At 37.6% G+C, this 10,187-nt stretch overlaps 1 protein-coding gene across 5 annotated transcripts; it reads left to right on the top strand.

Annotated features, from left to right (window-relative positions):
* The first annotated feature begins 2,420 nt into the window (after positions 1-2,420).
* LOC110793375 (probable alpha-galactosidase B) lies at positions 2,421-9,946 on the top strand. Of its 5 annotated transcripts, none has more exons than XM_021998255.2 (15): positions 2,421-2,576; positions 3,530-3,686; positions 4,145-4,402; positions 4,629-4,803; positions 5,202-5,263; positions 5,351-5,514; positions 5,657-5,754; positions 6,388-6,446; positions 6,832-6,966; positions 7,372-7,616; positions 7,715-7,871; positions 8,630-8,705; positions 8,816-8,866; positions 9,348-9,580; positions 9,727-9,946. In XM_021998255.2, the coding sequence occupies exons 1-15, from the start codon at positions 2,521-2,523 to the stop codon at positions 9,736-9,738; spliced, it is 1,938 nt and encodes a 645-aa protein (XP_021853947.1). In that variant the 5' UTR covers positions 2,421-2,520; the 3' UTR covers positions 9,739-9,946. The 5 variants fall into 5 exon arrangements, with proteins under 5 accessions (XP_021853947.1, XP_021853940.1, XP_056685849.1 ...); XM_021998248.2 differs by having other exon boundaries at positions 9,348-9,616; XM_056829871.1 differs by having other exon boundaries at positions 9,348-9,946.
* Positions 9,947-10,187: the final 241 nt, after the last annotated feature.

Genomic DNA, 10,187 nt, shown 5'->3' with positions numbered 1-10,187 from the left:
AATAAAGCGTAAAAATCAGCAACATTAGAAACAGGGTGATGATATATGATGTTACCTAGCAAAACTGCTGCCATGTCCATTACCTTGACTTTTACAAAACTCGTGATGCCTTTTCTAGTTCACAGTCTGCCATTTTTCCGGCGATTCTTCCTCTGTGAACGGTGGCGGAATACTCCAAGCTGATGACCAGCTGTTAGGCGAGAGAAACTCCGTATGCGACCACTCTGCATACTCCTGGGACATTGAGTATTCATCAGGAGAGAAAATCGACGGTGAAGGCGACGGGTTTTCGTCATTCTTCTGTGAATAAGCATCAATTGGTGGAGCGGAAATTGAATTGAAGCCTCCTCCAGTGAATGCCGCATCATTAGACGCTGGAATTGCTCCAAAATCTGGCTGAAAAGCACCGAGCGGTGACCTAATTTCTGGAGTTGCTCCAAAATCTGGCTGAAAAGCACCAATCGGTGACCTAATTTCTGGAATTCCTGGTGAGAAAGCGTCAGACGGCACCGAAATTCGGTCAACCTCTTGTGAAAACTTCGGAATTCCTTTGAACTCCGGTGAATACGGCGGAATTCCAACAATCTCTGGCGAGAAAGAGTCCATTGCCGGCGGAACTACTTCATGTTCCGGTGGAAATGACGAGAATGCAACATTTGGCGCCGGAACTTGGACAATCTCTGGTGAAAATGACGGAAAATCTACAATCTGCGGCGAGAAAGCGTCACTTGAAGGAACAGAGACTGGTTTGAGGTCATCGCTGCTGATGATAGGAGCAGGACTAGGAGAGTGTATGGGTGGCGGAGCAGTGACGGAATGAAGGCGGTGGAAGTATTCTTCACTGGAGGAGACGAGAATTCCGTCGATGCCATGCACAGCGATGTCGGACCTTAAATAGAGGTCAGGAAAAGAGACGCGAACTCCATCAATGGAGACACGGCGGCGACCGGAAGAGGCCACCGAGAGATAATGTCCAGGTGCGAGAGTCTCCAGGTGAGGATTTTTGGAGAGAGAAACATTGCGAAGCTCATAAAACGAGAGACGGCGAGGAATAATATGGTAGCGGAGGGAATGAATGTAGGTGAAGGCGTCAGTGGACATGTCAAGGGAGAAGAGCACGGAGTTTGGAGGTGCCAGGAAGGTGAATCCACGGCGGCCTACGCTGTGAGCGGCGGTGGAGGTGGAGTTAAAGGTGTGAGAGAGGATTTGAATGGAGAGGTCGGAGACGGCTATGGAGTTTCCGAAGAGGTTGAATCCGTGGAATTGAAGAGCGTAAAGGGCGGCTTCGAGGTCGGCGAAAGAGAAGCTCACCGCCATGGAAGTTGAGATGAGGAGAGAGAAAGTGAGGTAGTGGATGAGTGAATGCTTAGGTTTCTGTTCGTCCGCCATTGGAGGTTGAGCTGAGGTGTTGCTGGAAGAGAGGGAAAATGAGGTTTTGAAATGGGGAGAGGTGGTTTTTATAGTGGCAGCTGACGTCAGCAGTTTGTTAGATCAGTTGGTGGATATTTTCAGGTACGAGTATTTTAAGATGTTCATAATTGTTAGAAGAAAAAAAAAAGGGGGGGAGGGTCCTTTAGTTTAAAATCAAATTTATGACCAAATTTATTGATTGATTTCCGGCTAAAATACTATTCCATTTTGTTTTGCTTATTCTGATTTTTTTTTTTATTTATTTATTCAATCCTATCTAATTGAAATTAATAAAAATATTTAATTGGTGATTCGATTCTGATATAATTAGAACTTTCTAATGTCGATGTAAACGATTTATCCGAGATTTTGGATTTTACCAGTACTCTTTATTATAAAATCGAGATAACAATGCTCTGTAAATAAAGGTTATACTACATCCAATAGGAAGATGAACTCAATTAATTATTACTAGTTTTTCATACATGCAATGCATGCTTGTAATTTAAAAGAGCACACACTATAATACTCCATTTTAAATGATATTTTTTTTCTTAGTTTTACTATTTGGTGATTTTAGTAAATATTTTTAAAGTAATTCACTTTTATATTGTATTATAAAATGCTTTTATATTTAATTTGTTTTTAATTTCTAATTTTAGTAAAAGATTAAATAGACAATCCATATTTACATCGCTTATGGCATTCCCTTATATAAACTAGAGTACTACGATATGAAGATGAATTCAATGAATTATTCGGCTATTTCTTGCTAAGTAAATTATTCAACCAAGAAGAAAACAGACATTCTCCATATTTCCCCAAACCCCAAGAGTACCAAAATCTGCAGCATAATCATTGTTTATAGTTGCTAATCCTGTTTATATTAACTAATTCAAAAAAATTCCATCTTTGCAAGTAACGACAAAATATCCAAACCGACGTTAAAGGTGTCACGATTCTTGGGCAGGAAATCATGCGACACATCATCATCATCTGCAGTCACATTAACGCCGTTAAACATCTTCATTTATAAAGCACAAACAAACAGATGGCAGATATTGCAGCTACTTTAATTAGCTTATTCAAGCGTAATTACCAGTCTCAGTAATGAAGATCTTTCTTTTCGCCATTTTCTCTCTCTTCCCACTGCTTCTGCTTAACAGGTATTGCAATTCATTCAACTTTTTTGCTCATTTTCTGGGTTTGTTTTGTTGCTTGAAGTTGTTTAATTGATTGTTTCTACTCTCATATGGTCTTGAAGTTGTTTACCATTATTGTTGTATATCCAATTAAGGTTTTGATGATGAAATTAGTACAAAAATGGCTACTTATTGAGTTTTTGCAACTTCTATGTCTCTTTAGCTGTTGTATTCTAGTACTATTTTTGGTAACTTGAAGATCTAGCTAGGTGGTGTATTCTAGTACTATTTTGGGTAAACTTGAATATCTAGGTGTTGTAATCTAGTACCATTTTGGTAACTTGAGCGTAATCTAGTACCATTGGGAGATGATGAGTTTTGTGCTAGTTTCTTTTGAGCTAATCAATCTTGAAATTGGAGTTGGATATGTATGTTGATCAAAACATTCATAACTTATCATGTGTTAGCTGTCTCTTTTGTTCCGATTTCTTAACATTCCTTCAATTTTAGTTATACCTCAAAAGCAAAAATATGCAGGATTTGCTCTTGTCACAGACTCATAGGAAAGGTTTGGGAAGGTCTAGATGTACGCTAACTCCCTTGTAACTAGCAAAAAGGTGGTGTAAGAGACGATTGTGAAACATATATTCAAGTTGCTTTTGAATTCGCGGTCATCACCATGTTGCTTTAGCTCCAGGGTGCTATGATTTTTGACAAATAAAACTTTAGTTGAAAGTAACTGATAAATTTAGGTATAACGCTGCTTGAAATTTCTGGAACAATATCAAGTCTATGATATGTTATTTCACATCGAGGAAAGCCTACAACTTCGTAGGTATAACAAACATAGTAGGATATTATGAACGAGGGAATTACATAATTTTGCTGTTAATATGTATATTTTGGGTTAAGATGTGGATACTTCTTGGAGCTCAGAAGTGTAGTAAACTAATACATACTAATCATTGCCTTAACAGGATAGAATCTAAAGGTTTACACAAACATCCCACACATGCTGTAACACCACCTAGGGGCTGGAATTCTTATGATTCATTTTGTTGGACAATCTCTGAAGAAGAGTTTCTGCAAAATGCAGAGCTTGTCTCTAAACGACTTCGTGCTCACGGATATGAGGTCCGTGTTGTAATACATTTAGGCTCCATTTGGTAGGGGTAAAACGTTTTCGTGGAAAACTACTTTCCCCTTTCAGTCATTTTACGTTGTTTGGTTTGGCAAGTGATGAAAAATAAATTTTCATAACTCCCTCAAATGTGAAAAAATATTTTCCGTTTGAAAGGGAGGGAAACCACTTTTCCACCTTTCCTCCTTACCTCCCTCTCCCTTGTTCCCCTCAATCTTCACCATTTTCTCTCATTTTCTTTTAAGGAACCAAACAAAGGAAAACTAGTTTTGAATTGTGTTTTCCCTTGGAAAATGTTTTCCATGGAAAATCATTTTGCACTGAAAACGTTTTACACTAAACCAAACGGAGCCTTACTTTAAATTGTATTTGTTCCTCTCTTTACGGTTCTCCTCCTTTTTTGAAATGACCTTTACTTGAGTGTAACCAACAATTTCCTTATCTGTTGCAGTATGTTGTGGTTGATTACCTCTGGTATAGGAGAAAGGTGCCCGGAGCTTACACTGATTCTTCAGGATTTGATGTAATCGATGAATGGGGAAGAATGGTTCCTGATCCTGACAGGTGGCCTTCATCCAAGGGTGGGAAAGGATTCACCGAAGTTGCCAAAAAAGTGCATAGTATGGGGTTGAAATTCGGAATTCATGTTATGAGAGGAATAAGTACACAGGCAGTAAACGCTAACACGCCTATTTTAGATACCTCTAAGGTATCGCTTCTTTCAATACTGATATGATCTACAAAGAAATATACGAAGTACATAGTCCCAGATTAGGCGATTTATATAGAAGTTTGTGCAAAAGAAGTACCTTTTTCTTGCTGTATCATTATTTAGCTAATCATGGAAACTGGCCTAATTACAGTTTGAGCACTGTAACTTACAGAATGGTGGTTTATTTTTTTATTTTTTTTTGATATTTATCCCCCCTATTCAGGGAGCTGCTTATATAGAGGGTGGAAGAAAATGGACAGCAAGAGATATAGGGATGACAGAGAGAAAATGTGTGTGGATGCCACATGGTTTTATGAGCGTGAATACGAAACTGGGAGCAGGAAAAGCATTTTTGCGATCCCTTTACGAGCAATATGCTGAATGGGGAGTTGATTTTGGTAATATAATGGCTTCCTACTAAACTTCTCATAAAAAAGTTTCATCTTGAATCTGCATGACATGAATATTTCGATTTGTCACTCATCCCGTTCTGATTTATCATTATAATTATGCTGCTGTGAATGTCTTTGTTCCTTCAGAATTTCAGCTTAATTCAAATGTTTCTGATTACAAAAGAACAATATGTTTGCTGTGTTTTTGCATTTGAACATGTAGTGATTATCTGACATGCTTCAGGATGTGAGATCTGAAACTTTGTAATCATACAAGCCTCTTATATGCCTTCCATAAAGTACAGACTTCTATCAATCTCATGTTCATATACTGCATCAGGCAATTTTGACTAATTTTTAATGCACATAATTTTATTTACACATAGTATCCTTCTTGATCACAGTGAAGAATGATTGTGTTTTCGGGGATGATTTGGATATAGAAGAAATTAGCTATGTATCTGAGGTATTAGAATTCATAACTCCACTACTTCATAGAACATCTATCTATATTTGTTATGGCTTTTACGAGGATGTGCTCGACTCTTTGTAGGTTCTTAGCAAACTTTCGCGTCCGATTCTATATTCATTGTCCCCTGGTACAAGTGTTACGCCTGCTATGGCCAAGGAAATTAGTGGATTAGTCAATATGTACAGAATAACTGGGGATGATTGGGACACGTGGGGTGATGTGGCTGCGCACTTTGATGTAACAAGGTGAATTAAACAGGTTTTCACTGTCAATTAAGTACATCTATGTACATTATCTTCCGGTGAATTTATCTATTTTTCATCTTCCCAATTTGGCTATTTCCCTTTTACTGATCATAGTTTTTTTTTTTAATCTTCGATTGTTAAGAGATTTTGCGGCTGCAAAGATGATAGGATCCAGTGGCCTGTCGGGAAAGTCATGGCCTGATTCAGATATGCTGCCACTTGGATGGCTTACTGATCCAGGTATGTAATTTCACAGACTCCCTTGTTCTTTAGTAATAAGCCGCATTTGACTTTCAATTACAAAAACATACTAACTTTAACCATAAAAAATTTGATTAAATTATAGATTTGTGACGTGAAAATAGTTATTTCAGATTTTCCTAAGGCATGTTTTCGATAGATTATAGACGTATATTCTCTAGTATGGTATAATGATAAAAATTAATGGTCAAAGTTGATATAGTTTGACTAAAAAAAGTAAAAAAATGGCCTTTTCATTACTATGGATGTATTTTTACACCACATTACAAATTTACAAGTATAAATGAAGTTTCATGTAAGAACTGTTTTATAAAGTCTAAGTTCCTTAGTAGAGCAATATGAGTTATATGACCGAAAAACTATCCTACATGAGATTTTAATCACTACGGACCACTGCAGTGTTTGTCAAGCGATTAGCTAATAGTTTTCTGATTGCTAGATCTTCTGGTACTGCATTTTGATATTTAGTTATTTAGTGTTAAAAGGCTACCATAATATGCAATTAATCTCATGCAATTTCGCTCTTAACAAGCATCAAAAGAATTTTATTATGACTATTTCAGATAGTTTACTTAATATAGCCACTAATTATTTCGTGACTGAATCACATAGGTTCGAATGAAGGACCACACAGGAAATGTAACCTAAATATCAATGAGCAGCAAACTCAGGTGAGTAAAAGCTTATATCGCAATTTAGAAGGTGGACCATGGTGCACATAGAGCTACGTGCACCAAAAGAACACAGTATATAATTGAAAGAACATCTGGTTACGAGAAAAGAACATGAGTATTTTTTTATTTAGGTTTTAATAAATAGTAAAATAATAAATTATTTTTATAATAAAAAAGTGAAATATTATATCGCATGTTCTTTTGCCGTAGTGTCGTGTTCTTTTACTTATGCACACATGTTCTTTTGGTGCACGTAGCTCTATGTGCACCACGATCCATAATCCACGAATTGAGCTTATATAGATTATCTTTAGATCTTCGCAGTACGGTCTTTGTACCTCAAATTTCTGAACTTTTTGGGTTGTGAAACTTATATTTCCAGATAACTTTGTGGGCTATGGCCAAGTCTCCGCTTATGTTTGGAGGAGATATGAGAAAGCTTGATGATGTCACGTATAATCTCATCACTAATCCTACCTTTCTGGAAATCAATGCTTTTAGCTCAAATAACCAAGAGGCATGTTTTGCTTCCATATGAACTTAAGTACTCCCTCCGTTCCTAAATAAGTGTCCTATTTCTATTTATAGCGTTCCCTAATAAGTGTTCACTTTCCATTTTTGGACATACACTTTTTCCACTTTTCCATAAATCATGATTACTTTTTCTTACACATTCTACTCTTTTTCCGCTTTTCCATCTCCATCTCCACATCCACTTTTATTTGTATTTTATCAATAACCAATTATCTACTTTATCCTTTCCCCAAAAAAACACTCACAATCATTGTTTTTCTTACACGCTTCTCATTTTTCTTAATCCCCGCGCATTCTTCCATATATGACACTTATTTAGGAACGGAGGGACTAGTATTTTGTAAAATTAAACCTGATTAGCTGAGATCTTGTGTTGTTTTCCTTACAGTTTCCTTTCATAACGGGTTCTCATCCTTCCAAAAGCAACCCCTCGTTCCATTCAACGCAAAAGAAAAACATTCGAAATTCTCATACAAGTTCTTTGGCCCTTGTGAGTTGCAAGGAAATCAAAGCAAAAGGCTGGTTAGTTGAATCTGTTGACCAGGATCTTGACCAAGTATGCTGGAAAGATAATTTTGAAACCAATGAAGCAGCACCTTTCTGCATATACAAGAGAAAATCACAAGTTACATTGTATAATCCTGTTCCTTAATACTTGTATAATAACCTTAAGCTTTCTTATTGTTAGCTTTTAGTATGCCTTACTGACCCTAGATGATATGGTACTGTAGGGGCGAAGAGCTCTACGCAACACAGTATGATGGAAAAAGTCATCTATTAGAAACTACCGACGCAGCATTCTGCATCGACGCCTCTCCGAGACAGAGGCTTACTTCAAAAGAATTCAGGAGGGGGTCTTCATCTCCATGCAAAAGGGATGCCAATCAGGTATTCTTTGGCTCGTTTTCTAGCTTACGAGGTAGTAACAATTCTGACAATTTGCAGAATTGTTATGGATGTCTTTGTATGTGATTTGCGAGGTAAGTTCTATGCTAGAGATGGCGGTGATGCAACTCCATTTCCAATCATGTGTTTTTCTTGATAAATTTCCATTACAATGAAAATACATTGAGAAAAAGAGATACTTAAGGGGTGAAGAATAGACATTGGCGCATGAGTTTCTTCATAAAATTACATGTAAAATGACTTAAATGACTAAATCATCATCACAACCAGTCACCCACCATTTCTTATGCGTACAAACAAGCCATGCGCTGTGGTTCTTTTGAGGAGCGATACTCAGAGAAGGTAGAGTGACTGGGTTGCAACTTGCTAGTCCCTGGAAACAGTGGCGTAGAAGAATTAAGCAATATAGTATGGAATTTATACAATCATACACAAATTTTAGGGGGGGGGGGGGTTGTAACTTAAAATACACTATGGGGTTTTCCGCCCTGGGGCCGGGCCCACCCAAGGTTGGAAGATCCGCCGTTGCCTGGAAACTTTCCTTGTCCATGTGAGACAGGTATGTTAATGTGTTGCATAAATCGTAGATTGGAGGTAGTTTATGATGTTGAGACTGGCTAATGCATATAGTCAAAGTATCCAATGAACTATCTATGAACTCCGAGCTTCTTATGTAATCGTAAGTATATCAATTGTAGAGCAGCTTTTTCGATTAAGAGCTAATGCTGTTAATTTTTCAGATGTGGGAATTGAATATGAATGGAACCCTTGCAAACAGTTATTCTGGTTTATGTGCCACTGTAAAGACGGTTGAAGGTATTATTTCTGAAGCATATCTCTCATTCTCTCTTCTATACAGGGCTCTAAAAATTTAGAATCCCCTGTACTTAAATGCTTTTTTTTTGTTTTGTTTTCTGGTTCTTTAGCTAATGCCGTCCCTGGTGGAATTCGCTCTTGGGTTGCTACTGGAAGAAGAGGTTTGATTTACATTTTCTAAAAATAATAACAGGACTTATTACAAACAAAAACAGCAGACATATTTTGCAAAATTTAAGCATTTGAATAACCAGTTATTTACCCTGTGTCAGACTGGCCTTTCAGAAGTACTTATATTACAGTAGTGCTAAATATGGCCATGGAGCGGGCTTCGGGCCGAGCACTTGGGCCTGGCCAATGCCCCAAATCCACTCTGCATTGTACCCGCCCAGGCCGAAAAGTTCAAAACAGGGCCCAGGCTCGGTCCAAGCCCACGGGCTGTTGTGTCGGACCGGTTCGGGCCGGCATGCCTAAGCCTAATTTTACTATATTTAGCGTGCATTGTCGTGCCGTGCCTTGTCATGCTTTTTTCAAAAAATTACGGCACAGGCCCACGTCTTCGTGCTAATGCCGGGCTTTTTCCGTGCGACCCGGCACAGGCCCACAACCATCTTTAGTTTACACTGTTGTATGTATTTTCAGGAGAAATATATCTCGCCGTCTTCAACCTTAACCAAGGGAAGACAACAATAACGACAGACCTCTCAAACATAGCAAAGGTACTCCCTGGCATAAAAACCGGAGATGTATCAAAATGCAGAGAAGCTTGGAGCAGTCAAGACTGTCATATAAATAGAGGTTCAATTTCCATGGACGTAGGAGCACACGGAGCAGCATTACTTGTACTGACTAACAACAGTGCATCATCAAACGTGGTTAGCTTTAGCTTTAGCTCTGGTTATAGGGTTCAGGTTACATCCAAGTTTTTGCATGTTTCCGTATTTTCCCCCTTGTTCTTCATTCTGGGAATTGGACTTCTTCACTATAGCTAAATCTATTTTATTTGGTTTTGTTTTGGTAGATCAATGGCTAAATTTTTAACAAGGCTTTGGGGATAGAATTGAAGCAATGGAAGACTTGGGAATGTATTGGTGTGGCGATTGCATATCATTGCATGTAGGTTGAGAACAAAATTGGTTAATCAACAATTAGTGATCTGAAATTACGAATAGTTTGACTAATTTGTGTATGGTTTTCTGCTTTCTTAAGCTATTAATTGTGAGTATATTGAATTCCTATTACTCCCCAGTCCCACTAAGATTGCCCTATACAGGCGTGTGTCTATTAGTTTAACTTTTTTAAGAGTTGATTAATTTGAAGGCAAATTTGCTAAAAATGACCTTTTATAATCCAAATTTTGTGAGAAGGGACCTTATATAATTTTTTTTTTGAAATCACACCTTAATGTACATTTTTTTTGCAAGAAAGGACCTTATATAATTTTTTTTGTGAAATCACACTTTAATGTAATTTTGTTTTGCA

The sequence above is a fragment of the Spinacia oleracea genome, chromosome 1 (assembly GCF_020520425.1).
Source record: "Spinacia oleracea cultivar Varoflay chromosome 1, BTI_SOV_V1, whole genome shotgun sequence".
NCBI lineage: Eukaryota > Viridiplantae > Streptophyta > Magnoliopsida > Caryophyllales > Amaranthaceae > Spinacia > Spinacia oleracea.
The sequence above is the reverse complement of the archived record's forward strand: the minus strand, read 5'-3'. Positions and strand labels throughout refer to the sequence as shown.